At 43.3% G+C, this 21336-nt stretch overlaps 2 protein-coding genes across 3 annotated transcripts; one reads left to right on the forward strand and one right to left on the reverse strand.

Moving 5' to 3' along the window:
* Positions 1 to 1045: 1045 nt before the first annotated feature.
* Positions 1046 to 4351, forward strand: LOC136951629 (alpha-1,3-galactosyltransferase 2-like). 2 transcript variants are annotated; one of them, XM_067246153.1, is made up of 5 exons: positions 1046 to 1307; positions 1397 to 1483; positions 1702 to 1794; positions 2528 to 2665; positions 3388 to 4351. In XM_067246153.1, the coding sequence occupies exons 1-5, from the start codon at positions 1303 to 1305 to the stop codon at positions 4091 to 4093; spliced, it is 1029 nt and encodes a 342-aa protein (XP_067102254.1). In that variant the 5' UTR covers positions 1046 to 1302; the 3' UTR covers positions 4094 to 4351. The 2 variants fall into 2 exon arrangements, with proteins under 2 accessions (XP_067102254.1, XP_067102262.1); XM_067246161.1 differs by lacking the exons at positions 1046 to 1307; positions 1397 to 1483 and having other exon boundaries at positions 1704 to 1816.
* A 259-nt stretch (positions 4352 to 4610) lies between these two features.
* Positions 4611 to 20086, reverse strand: si:dkey-264d12.5 (coiled-coil domain-containing protein 30). Its single transcript, XM_067246140.1, has 17 exons — positions 19959 to 20086; positions 18870 to 19055; positions 18584 to 18704; positions 18203 to 18444; positions 17651 to 17746; positions 16785 to 16944; positions 16588 to 16659; positions 16317 to 16432; positions 15689 to 15747; positions 14739 to 15051; positions 12393 to 12467; positions 6920 to 7020; positions 5776 to 5917; positions 5447 to 5583; positions 5208 to 5325; positions 5008 to 5057; positions 4611 to 4848 (listed from the first exon to the last, which is right to left on the reverse strand). Exons 1-17 carry the CDS (start codon positions 19971 to 19973, stop codon positions 4629 to 4631), a joined length of 2223 nt encoding a protein of 740 aa, XP_067102241.1. The 5' UTR covers positions 19974 to 20086; the 3' UTR covers positions 4611 to 4628.
* Positions 20087 to 21336: the final 1250 nt, after the last annotated feature.

Genomic DNA, 21336 nt, shown 5'->3' on the forward strand with positions numbered 1-21336 from the left:
GAAAGCTGCCATTAGAAACAAGTTTTGAGTCATTGTGTTTTACAGATGACAACTGTGTTAGTTGTGTTTACATTTAGTCATTTACCAGACGCTCTTATCCAGAGCGACTTACAGTAAGTACAGGGACATTCCCCCGATGCAAGTAGGGTGAAGTGCCTTGCCCAAGACACAACGTCATTTGACACCGCCGGGAATCTAACTGGCAACCTTCAGATTACTAGCCCGATTCCCTAACCGCTCAGCCACCTGACTCCACCTGAGGTGTTTACTGTTTACCATTTTGCAGCACAAGTGCATTACAGTGCAACATGTGTTCAGTAAATGACAATGTGTTTAGAGTTTTGCCAAAAGTGTCTGATTTGACAAATTGGTTTAGTTCACTGAACATTTGATTCAGAGAATGGGGTTTAGTGTTTTAGCAATTGTGAAAAACTGTAAATAAGTGCATTGAGGCAATTTGTTTGAACATTCAGGGGCGTGTTAGACCCTTTTTACTGGGACACGTGCCCCAGTATAAATCTGCTGTTCCCCACTAAAATCAAAAGTTTGAGTTTTAACAATTTACTTTATTAGTCAATGCATTAATTTAGGTTGATAATCCCGGAAAAAATAAACGCAGTATCCTAAATCAACGCTTGTAAAATCGAAGCAGTTTAACCGAAAACACAAACCGATGCATGTCAGTGCGCTCTTCTGAGCTTGCCAAATAGCCACTGCAGCACGCACACAGAAGTCAAGGAGTCGGACTCGGCACACAAGTCAGAATTGAGGTAGGCTAAGAAAACATTACAAAACTAAAGAAAGTTTCTAAATGATAGGCCTACCGATCATCTTTTTTTAACTAAAACATATTTTTTTTACTAAAAAAGGGATATGAATAGGGGGGCCTTTGCCCCAGTAGAGTTTTATGTCTAACAACGCCCCTGCCTTAGACTCTAAGGACACCCTATCGCAGGTTTAGATATGTCAATATTATATAGGCGTGGCAAGATATCACCGGATAGCCTACCTGGATAGACCATTCCAGTATTTTCCATTGCGTTGAGCGTTTGCTCTGGATTTTTAACTTGGCACACGATAGAACAATAAGGTTGCACTTCAATTAGGACATACGTCGATTGGGACACCAGGCTTGCGGAAGTTAGCCTATTATCGAATTAATTAGCTATGTCTATGGACAAGCGACATGTTGCAAAATGAATCTTGGTCTCACAATTTCTCCAAATGATAATCACAGGGTTCCATCATCGAACCTGCATTCCAGCACCACGAGACCATCCGATATCTGAGTTTTATTGAACCATGAGGTAAGCAATGTCAGGTTTTCGAATTCCAAGAAATTGGTGTTTGTCATGTTTAAATATCATTTTAAAAGCGTTTCTTCTTTTATTTTCAGTAGGCATATTTACAAGTCAGTTTTAAAGTTGATCATCGTTGCTCCCGTGCTTCTTTTCTTGGCATACTTCACCCCTTCGTCCATCAGGTTAGCGATCTCTTATTTATAACACATTGACCAAATGTGGGTTATTTACACCGTTTAATTGTTTCAAAAGTAGAAAAGGCGAATTGTCATCAGATATGCTATAATGTTACATATAATGTAATATAATATAATAGCCTGCTGTCAACAACTCTTCAGCGTATAGTTTTATTCTACAATGTGAAGATTATTAAACGCGGGATTTTGTTTCCTCGTTGTAGGTATTTGGAGGGGCTTGTCCCAATGGATACATGTTTTTTACCAGGGGAAAAGTTGAAGTTGGACAACACTATAGATGCCTCTCTGAAACTTTGGTAGGCATTCTTAATAAAATATGTAAGTGTGTATGAGGATGTAATCCTTGCTTGTATTGGGCATGCTATAATAAGTGTTAACAATGTTATGACCCTTCCAGACTCTTCCAATGTTATGAATCTTCCATAAAGAAACAACTAATTATTTTGTTGACACAATGGGGGGGGGACTGGCTGTATGTCAATGTTACGTTTTTTGTCCATATATTTAAATAAGATAATCCAACATACAAAATAGAATTACATTTTTAAGTTGATAGGAAATGGAGTCACCGACACTATAAAACTCAATGTATCTGCCATAGATGAGAGCGCTCTACTAGGCCTATTTAAAAACTAATGTAGGCCTATATTTTAATTTGAAAATGACAATAATTAACATTTGCACTCATTTCGACCCACGCACACAAAACAAACTAGAACTGACAAGAATAGCATTGGTCACAGTGTTAAACAGGGCTAAGTGTTCACAATGCATGTACATCCATACAACTTTAATAATTAAGCTAATGGTTCAGCCTGCGCCAATCTAGACATAGCGCATTATATTACAAATGAGCTAAAATGATTATTGTAACGATAACGTTTGTGTTACTAAACCTACACCCATTTTCGTAAACAAAAAATGTGCCACTGCTTATGCAGTACATTCCTTCCCAGGATGGTTGTCTCTGCAACACCAACATTTTGGATGGCGACACCCCTAGCGATAACTTGGTCCTCTTGTCTGCAGGTACAGAACGGACGTCCAGACATGTACTGAATGGGGAGCACCTATCATCTGGGAGGGCATGTTTGAACCTGATGACTACGACCGGGAGCACAAGAAAAACCACTCCTCTGTGGCTCTGACTGTCTTTGCTGTGGGAAGGTTAGTTAACATGACTCTGCAGTTATGATGTAGAGGCCAAATGTCTATCTTTTTTTGCTGGAGTCTTAGAAGACTACTTGTAATGGCTTTAGCTTTTCAGGGGTGTGCGTGTATAACAACCTTTGTTTTTTGGCATGTCTACACATTTAGAACCAGTGGTGCAGTTCTCAGACATCCCAAGTCTCACGGAAGTTCCGGGAGTCTCCTGCATTTAAATAGCGGCTCCCTGACACCTGCAAATGCTATACAATCTCCCGGAAATCGGGGATTTTGTATTTAGAGCTATTTAGAGCGAGCGAGAGACTGTCCAATGGTCATTTCTGGTAGAGACAGGAGCATAGCACGCGTCGTGATTGCGACTCGGGGAGGGGGGGGGGGGGGGGATACGTGCTGGTTGAGGGGGTACATCATGCGTCCGGATTGCGTCCCGGAGGGGGGGGGCTGGAGAAGCCACCTCCCTGAAATGAGTCTCTGCAGGTTGGGATGTCTGAGTTCTTAACATTGTGATTGTTAAGAAGTTCTGAGGTCGGGAAGACTCAGTTTTGTTAGCAGTGTGAAGGTTTGTTTTCATGTATTTCAACTTGCATAGATAAGATTGTCTGTGTGCTTATCAGTAGATCTGCTCCAGAGTACCAGCATGTTACAGTTTAACTTTCAATGTAGGATGGACCAATACAGTACACCGTAACAAAGTAGCTCAATCTGATTGGTTCCCCTCCCAGGTATCTAGACGTGTATCTGGAGACCTTCCTCCTTTCTGCTGAGCTTCACTTTATGTTGGCTCTTCCTGTGACGTACTACGTGTTCACGGACGCTCCTGCCAAAGTGCCCAACCTCCAGTTGGCTGAGGGGCGGAGGTTAAAGGTCATAAAGGTTCAGAAGCATTCTCGCTGGCAGGACGTCTCCATGATACGCATGAGGGCCATCGCCGACGCCATCAACGATATCCGCCACACGAGCAGTTACGTCTTCTGCTTCGACGTGGACCAGCTGTTTGTCGGGAGGTTCGGCTCCGAGGCGCTGGGGGAGTCTGTGGCTCTTCTCCACGCCTACTACTATCATCGCCCTCGCGGTCTGTTCTCTTACGACCGCAACCCCAGCTCAACGGCCTACATGAAGGCCGGGGCGGGCGACTTCTACTACCACGCCGCCGTGTTTGGGGGCACCTGGCAGACTGTCTTGGCGCTGACAGAAAGCTGTTACCAAGCCATCTTGGAGGACAAGAGCCGAGGGGTGGAGGCGCTGTGGCACGACGAGAGCCACATGAACAAGTACCTGTGGCTGCACAAGCCCAGCAGGGTGCTGTCGCCAGAGTACTGCTGGGCTCCGGACATCGGACGCCGCAGCGACATCTGGGTCAAGCGGCTGCTCTGGGCTGAGAAGCGGTACGACACTCTGAGGGACTTGTCCCCTGTGGGCTTGAATTGAACTTGAATAAATACTATTTAAAACCATTTATTTAATAGCAGCTGTTTGAAAATACGCCTTATCATCCACTACAAAGCACATTAACAGATCGACCTTTAGAAAGGTTCTCTTGGTTCTAAATGTTTTTAGAACAAGACTTTTACTGTCCTGCTTAGCAACTGCCACATCTAATTGTTTCTCTGAACATTTCTAGAAGTACGGCCCGCCAATTAAAACCAAAGATTTTCCATATGTCATCTGCACAAATTAGTCGAGCATGGATAGTTAAAAGGCAGCAGTCTTAACAAACCTGTTTAATCTTGGAATTAAATGTAAGATAATTTAATCTTCTTCTTTCCTAATAAAATGTGAAGCAAAAACTCCATTTGATATATCATCAATTGTGTTTATAAAGATTCTTAACATATAATTCACAGACCAAAAACGTAAAACAAAGCTTAATACTGCTGTCATTATTGTCTTCTTTACACCTCGTTGGTGGCTGCTTCTGTTCTGTCAGTTCATCAGTGGTTGTGTGTGTGTGTCTGCTGGGCTCTCACACCTCACCACTGTCTGTGCTGAGGGAGTCGGACAGGCCCAGAGGGTCGTCCCCTGCCTGGGGGGACGTCAGGTTGAGGTATCCCAGCTCGGCGGGCCTGGACAGGGAAGAGGTGAGGGTGGAGAGGGGAGATGGACTAGTGTCCTCTGGATGTCTGGCCCTGGTACTCTGGATGATGTCCAGCAGGTTCCTCGTGTTATCAGATCCAGGAAGCACACTGCCAACCACAAAACATGTCAACCCAAGTAATGGTACACCTGAATGGTATACAGGACCTGTGACTGTGCAACCACAGTCACTGCTACCTTTGTCAATGTACTGTAAGGTCATCAGCAGTTTTTTAAACGGTAGAGGGAACAAGTGACTGTTTCTCTACCTGCGGGTAGATGTAAAGGGACTCCCCAAGTTAAAAGATTTTTTCAGTTCCTGTGTGAAAAACAAAAACGTAGTCTCGTGTTTTTTAAAGGTGCTTTTGTAAAGCTCTCTCTTGGAAGTCGCTTTGGATAAAAGCGTCTGCTAAATGAATAAATGTAAATGAGGCACAAAATTAATTTCCACTCCGTTACTGTCTTGTACCTCAGTATTGCGCATACATTGCTGGTTCTGCAGAGTGCGCTGCAGAGCTGCAATCTGATTGGACATTTGAAGTGTCGTTTTCTGGAACCGTCTGTTCTCATCCTCCAGGAAGTCCACCCTTGACGTGAAAAGCGTTATACACAAAACCTGAGAAATTCCTACAAAGTAATCAAGAGAATGTCGTATAGCCAGCCTGTTTGTGTGTGGGTGCATCTCTTGAATAGCAGCAGTTGGAGTACCTGCATTGATTGGCGCTAGCAGCCCGCACAGTGTCATTGTGGACTTCCTGTTCCTCACTGAGCTGCTTCAGCAAACATCTCTGTTCATGTAGCAGCTTGTCGTTTTCAGCGAGTATACAGGTGGTCATCTCTCTCTCCTGGCAACACAGGGAAGGCTCCCTTGATCATCACCCCTTTCTTCATATCCCCTCTCCCCAACCCTCTCAGAAAAGGATGTTTCAAAAGCAGTTTCATCATCTTAGGGCACTTTTTAGGTACAATGCTGTGGTCATGTGAAGATGGGTGTTAACGAGGTGTCTGCTGTGTAGGGCAGCTGGCTGCAGCGTTACCCTGACAGAGGCATCCAAGGTGAAGGCTAGCTCTCTCTCCAGGACCTTGATCCTCTGGTCGCGCCAGCCGGTCTCGTAAATGTAGGTCTGCTTGGCTCGCCGCAGCTTGATCTTGTGTTGTCCCTGCTTCTCGTGGTACTTGCTGCAGAGAGGCGACAACGGCAAACTTGTCCTCAACCAACAACCATGGACTTGGAAGTTCTTGATGTTCAGGCATGTTTGTTTTAGTTTTAATCTTCTGGGCCTGTTCTACAGCATACCCCTGGGAGTCATTTTTACAGAGGGCCAAGTAACATGCCTGTACCTGCTCTGTGTGTCCAGATATATGAGGACTGTACCTGCTCTGTGTGTCCAGATATATGAGGACTGTACCTGCTCTGTGTGTCCAGATCTATGAGGACTGTACCTGCTCTGTGTGTCCAGATCTATGAGGACTGTACCTGCTCTGTGTGTCCAGATCTATGAGGACTGTACCTGCTCTGTGTGTCCAGATCTATGAGGACTCTACCTGCTCTGTGTGTCCAGATCTATGAGGACTGTACCTGCTCTGTGTGTCCAGACATATGAGGACTGTACCTGCTCTGTGTGTCCAGATCTATGAGGACTGTACCTGCTCTGTGTGTCCAGATCTATGAGGACTGTACCTGCTCTGTGTGTCCAGATATATGAGGGCTGTACCTGCTCTGTGTCCAGATATATGAGGACTCTACCTGCTCTGTGTGTCCAGATCTATGAGGACTGTACCTGCTCTGTGTGTCCAGATATATGAGGGCTGTACCTGCTCTGTGTGTCCAGATATATGAGGACTGTACCTGCTCTGTGTGTCCAGATCTATGAGGACTGTACCTGCTCTGTGTCCAGATATGAGGGCTGTACCTGCTCTGTGTGTCCAGATATATGAGGACTGTACCTGCTCTGTGTCCAGATATATGAGGACTGTACCTGCTCTGTGTGTCCAGATATATGAGGACTCTACCTGCTCTGTGTGTCCAGATCTATGAGGACTGTACCTGCTCTGTGTGTCCAGATATATGAGGGCTGTACCTGCTCTGTGTGTCCAGATATATGAGGACTGTACCTGCTCTGTGTGTCCAGATATATGAGGGCTGTACCTGCTCTGTGTCCAGATATATGAGGGCTGTACCTGCTCTGTGTGTCCAGATCTATGAGGACTTCTCTCAGCTGATCAGTCAGTCTCTCACACGTCTGCTGACTGGCCTGCAGAAGCTCCACATCGGCACTCAACTGTGATCACACACACACACACACACACACACACACACACACACACACACACACACACTCAGACAGTGGTTCAACATTCCAGCCATGTCTGTAAGTAAGTAAGTAAGTAAGTAAGTAAGACTTTATTTATATAGCACATTTCATACAAGAATTGTAGCTCAAGGTGCTTTACATAAAATCAATAAAAACAATAATACAAGTGATAAACAATTCAAACAAAAATAAAAATCCCAATAAGATCTCTGTTCAAGAGAGAAAACAACTTTAAAAAGTAGGAAAACCCTTTTGAGATAAAATTACTTAAATGCTTCGGTAAAAAGGTAGGTTTTAAGCTGTCTTTTAAAAATGTCTAGAGTGTTTGCTTCCCTAATATTTATGGGTAATTTGTTCCATAGTTTTGGGGCGTAATTGACAAAGGCCGAATCACCAATCTTCTTATGACTGCTTCTGGTGACCTCTAATAGGACTGCATTTGATGATCGCAGTGTTCTAGCTGGTGTGTAGTTTATAAAGGAGTTAGCAATGTAGCTAGGTCCTTGTCCGTGTAGAGCTTTGTATGTGAGGAAAAGGACCTTAAAGTCAATTCTGAAGGTAACAGGGAGCCAGTGTAAAGTAGCTAGGACAGGACTAATGTGTTCTCTCCTTTTAGTTTTGGTTAATAATCTAGCTGCAGAATTTTGAATGAGCTGTAGTCTTTCAGTGGTTTTCTTGGGAAGACCAGTGAAAAGTGCGTTACAGTAGTCCAGCCGGCTGGATATAAAAGCATGAATTAACTTCTCTGCATCATTTTGGTTTATGAATGGTCGTACCTTTGCTATATTCCTCAGGTGAAAGAAAGCTGTTTTGGTCACTTTATTAATGTGAGAGTTGAAATTCAAATCTGAGTCCAGGATTACACCGAGACTCGTCACCTCTGGTTTAAGACAGGGGGTTAAGCCTCCAAGATTCTTAATAAGCATCTCTCTTTTGGATTTGGGGCCACATAGTAGGACTTCGGTTTTGTCTTCATTTAATTTAAGAAAGTTATCATTCATCCATTTGTTTATTGCCAACAGGCAGTTGGTAATGGAATTGATGGCCGTTGCATCGTTGGGTTCAGTGGATATATATAGTTGTGTGTCATCCGCATAGCTATGGAAATCTATCTTATGTTCTCTGATTATGTCGCCGAGTGGTAACATATAAAGAGAAAAAAGTAATGGACCTAAGCAGCTTCCTTGAGCAACCCCGTAGCAGTTTTCATGTTTCTTGGACCTATGGTCACCTAAAATAACATAAAAATTCCTTCCTGTGATATATGATTTCAGCCAGTTCAATACACTATCCGTGAACCCAATAAGCTTTTCCAGTCTATTGATTAGGATGTCGTGATCAATTGTATCAAATGCTGCACTGAGATCTAACAGGATAAGGATAGAGACTTTATTTGCATCAGAGTTTAGTCTGAGGTCGCTACTTATTTTGGTGAGAGCAGTTTCAGTACTGTGATTTTCCTTAAACCTGACTGCGAGACTTCCAGGATGTTATTTTCTTCAAGAAAATAATTTTATTGGACTAAAACTATCTTTTCCAGTACTTTACTAATAAATGGAAGGTTTGATATTGGTCTGTAATTTGCAAGTAGACTGTTATCCAATTTGGGTTTCTTTAATAGGGGCTTTACAACAGCTGTTTTGAAGGCATCTGGGAAGACGCCAGTTCTAAGGGATGTGTTTATAATCTCTAGCACCGGACCTGAGACACTATCAAACACTCGCTTAAAGAATGTTGTGTTTAAAATCAATATCTGAGGTTGAGGAGTTAGATTCGCTGACAATTTTGGAAAGTTCACTAAGTGTGATACAGGTAAATGTGCTCATGGTTATGTTGCAGAATCTACTGATGTCAGTTTCGACCCCACTATTAATAATACTCGCTCTGATCAAAGTTATTTTGTTCTTGAAGAACAAAGCAAGCTCTTCACATTTAACTGCTGAGGATGGAGGTGGGGCAGGGACAGTGTTTAGCAGCTGGTCAATGGTGGAGAAAAGAACTCTGGAATTTCTGGCATTTTCTGTAATAATGTTGGAGAAATATTCTCTCCTTGCTAGACGGATGGTTTTGTTATAGGTGGTTAGTGTATCTTTGTAGATATTGTAGTGGATAGTGATCTTTGTTTCCCACCATTTTCTCTCTGCTGCAGGGCACTTTCTTTTCGTTTCACTAACATTTTTATTTCTCAGCCATGGGGAGGTTCTGCTTGTGCACTTCTTTTTGGATTTCAGTGGTGCAACAGAGTCTAACACAGATAATAGTGCATCATTGAGGTTCTCTACCATTTCATTCAGAGAGCAATCATGGTTAGTCGGCTCATATAGAGCAAATTGTTCAGAAAATGTCATCATAGCTGTATCGTCTAAATATCTTCTATGGACTAAGAATTCTTTTTTGGTTTTTGTTAGGATAATATCCACATTAAAAAGTATATAATGATGGTCTGAGAGGGGTAGATCAGTTATTGAAATATTATTGATATTTAGTCCAGTTGTTATCACTAGATCTAGTGTGTTTCCGTGCCGGTGTGTTGGGTCTGTTATGTGTTGAGTTAGATTGAAACTGTCAAGGAGATTTAAGAGCTCAATAGTTCTTGAGTCTGCTTTTTTATTTACTTGGATATTTAAGTCTCCGTTTAAAACTACTTTGTCATATCTAGTGACACATAGTGATAATAGTTCAGAGAATTCTTGTATGAATATTGGCGAATGCTTGGGTGGCCGATATATAATAACAAAAAGTATTGATTCGGTTTTGAGCTCTATAGCAAGATATTCATATGATCTGAATTCACCTAGCTCAGTGATTTTGAACAACAGTTTAGAGGAGAAAATAGCTGCGACTCCTCCACCTTTTTTTGATGTCCTTGAAACTTGGTGAAAGCTGTAATCAGGCGGACACGCTTCTATCAAAGTTGCTGTTGCCGTGTCATTGTTTAGCCAGGTTTCTGTTAGACAGATGCAGTCTAAGTTGTTTTCTTTGACCATATCATTAACTAGGAATGTTTTGTTATTTAGTGATCTAACATTTAGAAGGGCCAGTTTCATTTGTGGGGTATTAACCCTTGTGCTGCCTTCGGGTCACATGACCCAAAGGTTCATAACGAACCATCGTTGTGTTTACCCAGTTTTACCCAATACAAAAACAAATAAAAATAATTGTTTTAACCTTTGCAATGTGGGGGGTCTGCGACAGCCCAACGGTTAAAAGAAAATGCTTCACTTTGTTTTTGTATGAGGTAAATTTGTCGCAATACGACGGTGGGTCACACGGCTGATGGGTCAGAATGACCCGAAGATAACACAAGGGTTAACAGATAAAACAGGGGTAGATAAATCTGTTGGAAGAATATGGATAGTTCTATGACTTCTAACACTAGTTTCAGGTTTGTAACAATGCATTTTACCATGCCATTTTCTGTTTGTGATGATGACCGGTATGTCCAATGAAATAGCATGGTGGCTGTCCTAGCGTAGCTTTTCTTTGGGAAAGTCTCTGTCACTGAGCTGTTCCATCACAAGGGAATTCATCCGGGGGGTGCAGATCTGTGCAGGGCCCATGTCCTTGCAGGAGGCTGTTTGAATGTTCTGTTCTGTTCCATGGGAGGTTGTTTGGGATGCGTCAGTCAGCTTAGACACAACAGGGATAGGGAGAGAAGCTTGATTTGTGGTCAGGAGCACGTGATTGATGTTTGCTGTTAGTAGTCGAGATCCTCTACAGTTTGGGTGGAGTCCGTCAGCTTGAAAACGGTCTGCACAGTTCCAGAACACATTGAAGTTATCGATAAATCTCAGTTTGTGTGTCAGACAGACAGATGCCAACCATGTGTTGAAAGATAGTAGTCGACTGAAGGCTTCTTTTCCTCTGCGAAAGCATGCAATCGGTCCACTGATGAATACATCTTGATATCTGTTAAGTGTGTTCAGTAGCTGGGTGAAATGTTTTTTTAAGTATCTCAGTGCCAGTTTTCTTGTGTAGGATATCAAACGAGCCAGTGTGGATGATAATCTTAGGGTTGTTTGGTTTATTGTTGAGGATTGTTTGTACCTCTGAGGACAGTTCCTCGACAGATGTGTTGCTAAGACAAATATTTTCTGTCTTTGCCAGTTTAACATGTGCTGTCATGGCATCTCCAATCAAGATAGTGGCCATATGTGGTGTTGTGTTTGCATTTCTAACGTTTGCCTAACGTTTGCCTGGCCGCGGGGCCAGTTCTTATCTTATTTGGGTTAGCAATGATAGGACCTTGTGCTAGACCAAGGTTAGACACTGCTTTAGTGCTAGCAGTAGATTCTGAAGTGCTAGCAGTGTTAGCTCTTCTAAGTGTTGATGGGCTGTGGGTAGTCTTAGCATACCTTGGATCTTGATAATCCTGTGATATTGTTGTCTGTTTAGGCTTGATAGGGGGTCAAACAGTGCCCCGAGTGGTCCGAGAGGGGCTTGGAGTGAAATGGGGGACTCCCGGTCGCAGCAGACGATGATGTGTTGGATTTGCATGTGTGTAGTAGCTACCATCATGGTGTGTCGGCGATCTGGGCCCTTCATGTTTGTTAGCTGCATGGCTAGCACTCCTGTGCCTCTTCGCCTTGGATTCCACACACAAGGGAGAGAAAGTTCCCAGTGGTTCGAAATTGTTTCTGAGTGTGACAGGAGGAGAGGTGATGCGGGAAGAGTTTCTGCCTCGCTTTTTTTGCTGTTTATCCTTGGTGACAGTCCCATCTCTGATGAAGGTAGAAGCGGCGCTAGGCCTCTTTGGTTTAGCGCCGAGAGCAGGCCATGACTCATCCGGTCCAACGGCCGGTGGAGAGAAAGCTGGTTCCAAGGGTGGCTCATTGGCAGGTAGCTTAGCCTCCGGGCTAGGTAGCATGGAATCTATGAAGTCTTCGGTCTCTCTGATATCTAAGAGGGTTCTGACTCTTAGCTCCAGTTCGACTATCCTCTGAGTAGTTGTTTGCAGTCATTACAAGCCATAGTTCTACAGGGAACAAGCTTTAGTTTGCTTGCCTGTGGTCAGTCTTGGAGGGCAGCCCAAAATACTTCTGTTCTCCTTGGGCTTCAGTCCTCTCAGGTTGTTCCTTTTTGTAGTATTTGATTTTGAGTAATATCTTCAAAAACTATCCAAATGATTGAAACTTCAGAGCATTTCTCCGTGAATAACTAGACAATACGATAGAAGCCAAGCAGGGAAGCAAGCAGGGAAGGTCAGGTGGAGGAGAGGGAAAGAAAATGCGACTGCCGTCGTTGAGAGCGTACTACAGAATAATGTCTGTGTGTGTGTTCTCTATCTAATGGAAATCACACCATACCAAAACATTTTAATTTGTGTGGGAAGGACTCACAGGCTCCATCCTGGCTGTGCCACCATCGTCCTGGTTGTGTCTCCCTGCACCAGGCTGCGGCAGCACACCCTCCACCTGAGGGGGGGGGGGGGGGAGATGAGAAACAGGGCAGGGCCAGGGTTATCTTGGCCCCTTTGTTCATCCTTGTTTTCTTCTGGTCACCCATCTGCCCCTTTACTCATTCAACACACACATGCAAAGAAATATCTTATTTAAATGTATTGAAATCACATGCAAATGGTTATTTGACTGGGTCAAATACCTTAGACTGGTATTTTACCAAATACCAGTCTACCTTTTCTGCTAAGTCATGCCATTAAATTGCCAGCTTAACAATCCTGCACCTGATTGTCCATCAACAAGCGAGTCTAGGTGAGGGGATTAAAATGGAGGGCCTTGTCACAGCAACACTATTCTTCCACTTTCATTCAATAAACCTTTATTTACACTGAATGAATGGGTCAGCACAAGGACAAATCCATTCACCCTGTCAAGAAGAGACAGAGATGGAGTGCTGTGAACCTAAATCTGTCTCTCTGGCCTTGTCGAGATTGAGATTCAACTTTATTGTCATTGCACAGAGTACAAGTACTAAGACGACAAAAAGCAGTTTAGCTTGTCTAACTGGATTTGGAGGTGCAGACCCTGCGGCCCCTCCACCACCCACACATTACAGGGGCAGGTCCCAGCCTGTTCACCTGTGTCTCCAGAGAGGCCAGGCACCACTCCCAGACGCACACACACTTCAGAGTTGTGCAAACACACTTCAGAGTTGTGTATCAGTTCTTATTTGTGTTTACAGGTTCAAAAAAAGTCCAAACCACACAATGGAATCCAACCTGGATGTAGCAGCGTGCTAGCTTCGGTTAAGTAAATAGGGTGGAACCGAGTAGCCACAATGCTGACTGACTTCAACACCAAGTACATGTGGGTAGAACACAGCATCTGTTAACATGGTCTGTCAATGGCCAGAAATACATAGTGCCACAAGAAAACAAGCACCACTGAAAGCAGTCTTTTTACTAGACTCTTTGTGCTTAGCACACAAACCTAAAAGATAAGCCTAACGATGATTAAGGCAGTTAGGGATGGGTATCGAGAACAGGTTCTAACCGATTCCTTGGAATCATTCGCCAAATTCTTTAACGATTCTGTAGCAAACATGGCAACTAGGCACAAGCGTTCTAAAGTTTGGTTGTATTTCACACGACAAAATGACAATGCCACTTGTAACGCGTGTAAAAAAAGTATATTTCGTCGAAGGGAGGAAATACAACAAATATGAAGAAGCATTTGAACACACAGCATGGAATGAAGTTACTGGAATGTCATGTGTTCGATGCATGCAGCAGCGCAGCTAACGTTCGCGCTTCATCTAGCTAAACACCTCAAACACAACCACTTGTCACTGTGTGAAGCAATTTGCCTTTATTGTGTATTGTCGATCAAGTTATCTTCTGTCCCGTCGTTTGAAGCATACATTTTAGCTCCGGCATTCGTCTCCCATTATTGATCACTTCACGTTAATTATAGGAGAGAGTGTGTTATCAGCAAACGTTCGCGTTGTCGTGTTAACCCATTATTAAACTGAGCATATCGATTTTTAATCCATTATTAAACTGAGCATTTTAATTGTTTAACAGATTGGCCGTTTGACACTGTCATATTATATGATTTGACCTTGGCTGAAAATGGAAGATTCTATAGCTAAGCTAGCGTAGCTAATAGAAGTGTAGAAGAAGAGCAACGGAAAAATGTAAATGTGTATGTATACATAGCCGACTGTATATGGTGTGCAGCATTATAGAAAATGATATAAAACAAAATTAATTGAAATAAACCCGTTTGTGCTCTTCCCCCGCCCCTTGCCCAATAAGATTCGATGAGAATCGAATCGATAAGCAGGAATTGATAAGGAATCGGAATTGTTAAAATCTTATCAATACTCATCCCTAACGGCAGTAGAGTTTAAGAGGCCAACAGAGTGGATGAATGAATAATAATAATAATAGTAATATGATACTAGCCTTGACTTGTTCATCCTCACACACACCTGAGTCAAGGAATATGTGTTCATGGTTAGGAAAAAGTCCTATACCCCTCCGTTCTGAGTATCTAGCTTCACCTGGTGGTCACAGCCTCTCATTGTATGGATTTTCAAGGGTGATTAGTTCATTTCACACAGCAGTGGATAGGATTTAAGATTAATGTTGGGTGGAGTCATTAAGTAATTGAATATTAAGTATTTGAGATGCTATTGTTGCACTGTGGTATTCTTTTTTTCCTGTTCACCACACCTGGTAGCTGAGATGTGGTTACTTTGCAATATCGCTATTAAATACTCACCGTCTCCCCATATTCCTTCTTGTCATCCTCCACTTTGCTCTTCAGCTTCTCACGTTCCTCCCTCAGGGAACTGCACTCGCTCTTCACCTCCTCTCTCTTGGACTTAAGCTCCTCGTACTCCTCCTCCAATTCTTCCGTCTTGTCCTTCAGAGCCTCCAGGTTCTCCTCCTCCTTCTCCTTCTGGACCCGGAGATCCAACACCTCCTGCTCCAGGGTGTGTTTGGATTCCGACAGCTGCCGGTGTTTCTCCTGAAGCCCTTGCAGCACCTCGGTCAGCTGATGGGGCTCAGGACACTCTGCTCTCTGAGGACACCTGCAGGCGGAGGGAGGAAACAGCACCCTCGGTCACCTTCACGGGTTTGGATTTTTTTTAACCTTTATTTACCCAGGCAAGATCATTAAGAACAAATTCTTATTTACAATGATGGCCTGAAAAAAGCACAAGATTTTTGAGGGAAAGGGGGCTAAGGGAAAAAATCTGGTTAAAAAGTACAACGGCACACAACCACAGCAGTACAGACATACAGAAAAAAACACAAAAGCAACAACAACAAAAAACAAGCAGGTTAAACAAAGCAGGGCATTAATAACATAGGGAGTCAGGGGCGATAAAAAATGTTAAAAGCACAAAGCAAGACACATTATTTACAAGAACCACAATCAGGATACAGACTGACACTGGCAGGTATGAACAAAGGATACAGGCAGGAGAAAACAAAGCAGGCAACATCAGTACAACAGGAGGACAAAACTAGGCAGTTGGCAACAGACAAAAGACAAACCATGGGGATGAGTAGACAACAAGATACTGGGGTTAAAAGGTGAGAAAGCATTTACAGGGTTCAGTGAGGATGCGTGAAATGGTTTCTTTAAAGGCAGGAATGGGAATTATACACATCTGAAGTTCTTTCTGCTCTATTTTCACTGTAAATGCTTGACATGTAGCTCACCGGTCCTGGTTCTGCAGGGCTGTCTCCAGAGAGATCCTCGGAGAAGCCATGCCTTCACCCTGACACACACAGGACAGAGGTCAACATCTGCTGACGTTTAGGGTCTCTCAATGGGTCTTCAACATGGAGACTATGTAATTTATATTTTGTTCAATGTTGTTTTATGTGATGTACCGTTGTAAATATTGCTAGTTGCATTGCATTGTTAAATTGGAATGTGTTGTTTTTAAATATCCTCCTATAGTAATGTAAATTGGCCAGTGGCTGTGTTGAGCGTGGCCCTTGTTTTTTTTATCTCGATCAATGAATCCCCGGATGATGGGATTAACAGCCTATCTTGCAACCATCGTACTGTAGTACTGAGTGTAGTACATTGTCCAACATTGAGTGTGTGGTATGGTAAAAGACTACCCTTGCCAGGCTGTGCTGCTCTTCCAGCAGCCTGCTTTGTCTTGCTTTAACTGACCCACCCGTGTTCATATAAATATTAGTATTCCACAGCACACTGTATCCACCCAGACCCCTCAACAGACCACAGAGAAAAACAAGCCAGTCCATGGTAGGATCAACGTGACCTCATTATGCTAGTGTGGTCACCAAACCACCTCTGTCACAGACGGCCTCCTACCGTGTGGAGCAGGGCACGTCTCTCAGCGTCCAGGGAGCGCACCCGGGTCCTCAGGGCTCGGATCTCCTGGTCCAGGCGATCGTTGAGCTCCTTGGCCTTCCGTAGTTCAACCACATCTACAGGAGGACCCAGGACTTGTCAAACGGCTCCAGAATACCCAAAATTAAAAGGTTCCGATTTTTCTGGGATCACACACACACACGTGTCCCACCTAACATTGTGTGCAGTAACAGTGCAGTGATCTCGCAAGAATGAAGGTACAAAGACAAACCACATGTCTTTAGCTTCTCTACTTCCTGTCTGAGCTGCTCTACTTCCTGTTGGGCACCCTGCAGCTCTGGCTCTGTAACACACACACACACAAAGAATAATATGAACATATTTAAATCACACTCACACCCATGTTGTTAGGAATATCAACTGTATGACGTATTGTGTGTGAGTGTGTGTGCACTCAGTGTGTCTCACCATAGGCGCTCTGTGTCAGACGGGCAGACTCAAGTTCGTCGGTCAGACGGCGGATTTCTTGGTGGGCCATCGCCAAGCGGCGAGATGCTTCATCCAGGTCCCGCTCCAGACTGGCCCACTCAACCCTGACCCCTGACCCCTGAACCTGCTGGACAGATGCCTGAACACGGAAACACACACAAACAGTGTGATTAAGCGAAAGAATGCTAGCCATGATGTTATAGTTTCTGTTAGCTTTGCAGCTTTGTGTGGCAAGGACGAAAACGAAACACTAGGCTGGCTTTCATCAAAAGCAAACTGTTTGTTTTTTATGAAAGCCAGCCTAGTGTTCCATGGGGTTATTTCTCCATGTTTAAAGATTTAAACCATTTAATGTTGTTCCCCATGCATTGAAAAGAAAAGGGTTAAACAAGAAAGAGAGGTTGTTGAGGGAAACAATAGTCATAGACACAGGACAAGCTACAACCACGGCACCACGTGCATGCAAGCAGAAGACCACTGAGAACTCGGTCTGTAGTAAAGATGACATCATCCAAGCTGCACTCAGACAGTAAGTGCTGTGAACAGAACCAGCAGGAGAAGAGGACCAAAGATGAGTGACTGACAGAATGACAGAACGTTCATCTGAATGCATAGGACCCTCTCAAAGCATGCCTTCTTGAGAAAGGAGCCTACAGTAGGACCAGCTCCAGGAAGATGCAGTCCTGGCCGGACCTGGCTGGTCCTCATTAAAAAGTTTTGTTGCCAACCCAAATTGATCAAATCGGATTCCAAATAAAATCATAGCTTCTTTGTTTCAGGCCAACCCAAACATGTCACTCTGGAACCGGCCCTGGGAGGATGCAAAAATACATACAAAAACATACAGGGACAAAACAGTGTTTGTTGTGAGCTGCCTTGCGGAGTCCAAATAGCCTCTTCCATGGGCTCAGGCCACGGTGTAAAGCTCCACTCAGAACATGCTGTGGAATTGACCGGAAGTTTAGTCATGTAGCAGTTTCAAAACGACAAGTTCAGAAACCGAAGTTCCAGTGTATAGGCCTACTCTTTTTGTGTTACGAACCTGCTGTGGTCATTTAAATTGAATTTAGACTATCGGATACGAGAGACAGAGCATGTAGATACATCCTTTATTAAATGTGGACCAAACAGTAAAATTCCTTTCATTTATTTAGATAAAACCTCAGATAAAACCTCAGTCTAAGTAGGTGATCAAAATAACCACATTAGACATACTTAATCAGATCATTGCATTCATTCATCACAGTATTGGCAATAACCACATTAATTTGCACGTACAGGGCAATTTGTACATGACAAGGACTAATGACAAGGACTATGAATTCAATACTGTCTGCTCATATACTATGCATTGATCTCATACAAAACAGTGTACAAAACAAGATAAACAGTCTTACCTGGTCTGTTTTGTCCTTGGTTGCTTGTTGGGACTGAGGCTCAGTGTCCCCGGGACTGTCTTTGGGAGAGTGGGCCAGGGCCAGGACCTGGGCATGGACGGTCACTCCAGGATCTTGCTCTCTGTCCAGCAGAGAAGCCCTCTCCACCAGCAGGTAGGCCACCTGCTCACTGGGGCTGCTGGGCATCACCTCCGTCAGGCCCACCTGGTACAGCATCTCAGCCACCTCGCTCATCTGGGCGTCTGCAACCAGAAACGCAAGGGACATCCATGTGGGGCATGGCTATGAAACAAATCTGAGAGACAGAATCGGGCCCAGTGTAGCTCATGTTCGTGGTCCTAGAGTCTGGCTGGCTGGAGGCAGGTGTGTTCGTGGCCGTACCTTGCTGAAGGGTAAGTTTCTCTAGCTGGGTCCTAAGCTGCTCGTTCTCTTTCTCCAGCTCCTGAGCCAGACCGTCCCTCTGCTCTGACAGGCAGCGGATGTGTTCCAGGTACCTTTGCACCTGAGAAGGACACGCACACATATTCTCTCTATCACCAGACCTGGTCTAACACACACATGCTTTTGGAACACATTCGGATAAAGACACATTACGCACGCTCGCACTGGCAATCGTCAACATCTAGTCCTATCCCAGGTGTGTACCTCTGAGTGGAGGCGGGCTCACCTCGGCTATCTCCGCAGTGTGTCGCGAGCGGAGGGTGTCAAGATCTTGGGACACGGTGAGCAGGCGTCCCTGTTTCTGCTGAAACTCTCGCCATAGGAAGCACAGTTGTTCTGTCACCGGTGCTGTGGGACTCAGTCCCTCCTCTTGCAACCAGCAAACTACATCTCCTAGCTCCCCCTGCTCCAGCTTTGGAAGGCAAGACTTCACATTGGATTACAGAATACAGCAAATACTAAAATAAATAAAATTTCCCTTCATATATATTCCCTTCTTCATAAATATATGGCAGGTAGTATCACCTTTGAGGGAAAAAGGCATTATCTTTCCCCTCCCATTTTCTAATCTAAGCCTTTATCTAGACTATATTACAGTAGAGACACATTTATAGAAATTAAATTATTTGAAAGATTTTGAGGCCAATTAGATTTAAACGGAGAGAACGAAAATAACTTGGACTTGGACCAACTGTCTCCTCAACCATGCAGTTTATTGCACTATGACGTTGATTTCTGATTACGCCTACACATAACACAAGATTCATAGTTTAGAAAAAAATACTTAAATGTAAAATAATCTCCTATAGGGTCCTTTCAAATGCGTTGACTAGATTATATGAACAAAGACTGTTACATCCAGAATAAAGTTTCTACTTGCGTAATGGTAGGATTTTCGAAAACAACAGTTTCTCGTAGTAGGCTATAGCCTAGTGTTTCAGACAGCCGCTGGGTTTGTCTGGATTGGTCGTAATGTGCAGCTGTTTTAAATGACACCCACGTTTAGGAAAATGTAGACTCATTTTTAGTCTGAAATGTTTTAATAAAGAAAAAGAAGCCCCATCAATGTTGATGATTAAAAAATAGGAAACGTTATCTACATTCTGAAATGATTATCCTATAAACTGTAGCCTACATGAAAAGTAACACTGACTTGCAAAACTATTAGGCACACGCCGAACGGTCGAAGTTTAGAGTTGTACATTTAGTTCGGAAAGTTTACAAAACAGCACGAATTTCTTAAGTACGATTGTGTACAGGTAGCAAATACCTACCTCGACAGTAAAAAAAAAAATCGCTACTAATCGAGCCTTACCATTTGCTGTTCCATTTGATTTGAGCAAATGTAATCCTTCTGTGAGAACTAGAAGACCGTTATCCGCATCAAATTGGTCCAAAATAACCCGACATCAATATTAAAAGCCAGCCATATGTGTATCGGACTCATATTTTAACACTCACTGACTGTCGTTGCACGAGATAACAATGCTTTGGCATTCCATAGCCTTCCATGGCCTATTTGCAACACAAAAACAAAAGGCTTAAACATGAGGACCATCTACAGCTGAATACATCTAGGGGGTTGACCTGTTAGCCCACTTTCCAAAAAAGGCAAACTTCCATGCGATGGGCTGCTTCCTTACACATGCAACGACCACTGGTTAGAAACGCAGATTGCATCAAATATGATTACATTAAATCTCCAAAGATTAGAGCACAGATTTCATCAGTTGCCTCTACTTATACTAGTGATAGTTATATACTGTTCCCTACAGTAACATTAGGTGGCGTAACAATAATATTGTACAACATACTGTAGTAGGCCTTTCCAATAAACACAGAGGAGTCTTCAGTCTCTCCAACCATTCAATTTGATGCCAAATTGAACACTTCACTTCAGATTAATTATTTCTGTTGCTTAGGTATGGTATGTGTAAACCCATCGATGTCTCCTGGGTGGTCTAGGTTCTCCTGTTTAGTATTGAGTGCTCTAATGGACACTAATTACCTCTTTTGTTACCCCTTACTAGATTAGACTCATTAACTGAAGAACAAATGTAGACAAAATCGTTGAACACAAGCTCTTCATACGATTTAATGAAAACGGTTCAAATTGGGCAACGGCATGTAGTGGTAACAGCTTAAGGTCTGAAAATAACTTTCTATGAATGTCAACAGTTTCTATGAATATATGTTTTCAGTGGTCTACCACAACTATGATATATGTTAGCTCAAGGCTTTCATGCTTTAGAGATTAACTTATTCAACATAAATTCACTGTGTTAACTTATTTATTACAGATTTGAGCAGAATGACGTGGCTTTTTAATGTTAATTTAATCTTCTACTGGTCGTGGTCTAGTGGTCAGTTGTAGTACTGCTGATTGTGGGGGAGGGCAGATGCAGGCAAAAGGAAATGGGCGTTAAGAACACCCCTCTTTATCCCATTCTACATTCCTCCCGATGCCTCTCTCTGTTTTAGGATAGGGAGTGTGAGAGAGAGGAAGAAGAGAAGAACAACTGGGAGAAAAGCAGGGCAGCAGCAAAGAAACAGTTCCAATCAGATCACTTGGCCCCATGAGAGCAAAAAGCCTTTAAAGGTAAGTCTCTAAAACATGACTTGCAGGAGGTTCAGATGACAAGGAATTAATTATGTTAGGCATTTGTTTCAAAACGCGTAATCCAGATTTGAGG

This window comes from Osmerus mordax, chromosome 1 (genome assembly GCF_038355195.1).
Source record: "Osmerus mordax isolate fOsmMor3 chromosome 1, fOsmMor3.pri, whole genome shotgun sequence".
Lineage (NCBI taxonomy): Eukaryota > Metazoa > Chordata > Actinopteri > Osmeriformes > Osmeridae > Osmerus > Osmerus mordax.

Coding starts and splice junctions, on each gene's coding strand:
- si:dkey-264d12.5 (XM_067246140.1), bottom strand. Junction 16,660..16,784: donor TCTGACACAGAGCGCCTATG/GTGAGACACACT, acceptor TGTGTGTTACAG/AGCCAGAGCTGCAGGGTGCC. Junction 15,748..16,316: donor GACGTGCCCTGCTCCACACG/GTAGGAGGCCGT, acceptor TGTGTGTGTCAG/GGTGAAGGCATGGCTTCTCC.
- LOC136951629 (XM_067246153.1), top strand. Junction 1,484..1,701: donor TTCACCCCTTCGTCCATCAG/GTTAGCGATCTC, acceptor TCCTCGTTGTAG/GTATTTGGAGGGGCTTGTCC. Junction 1,795..2,527: donor GATGCCTCTCTGAAACTTTG/GTAGGCATTCTT, acceptor TCTTGTCTGCAG/GTACAGAACGGACGTCCAGA.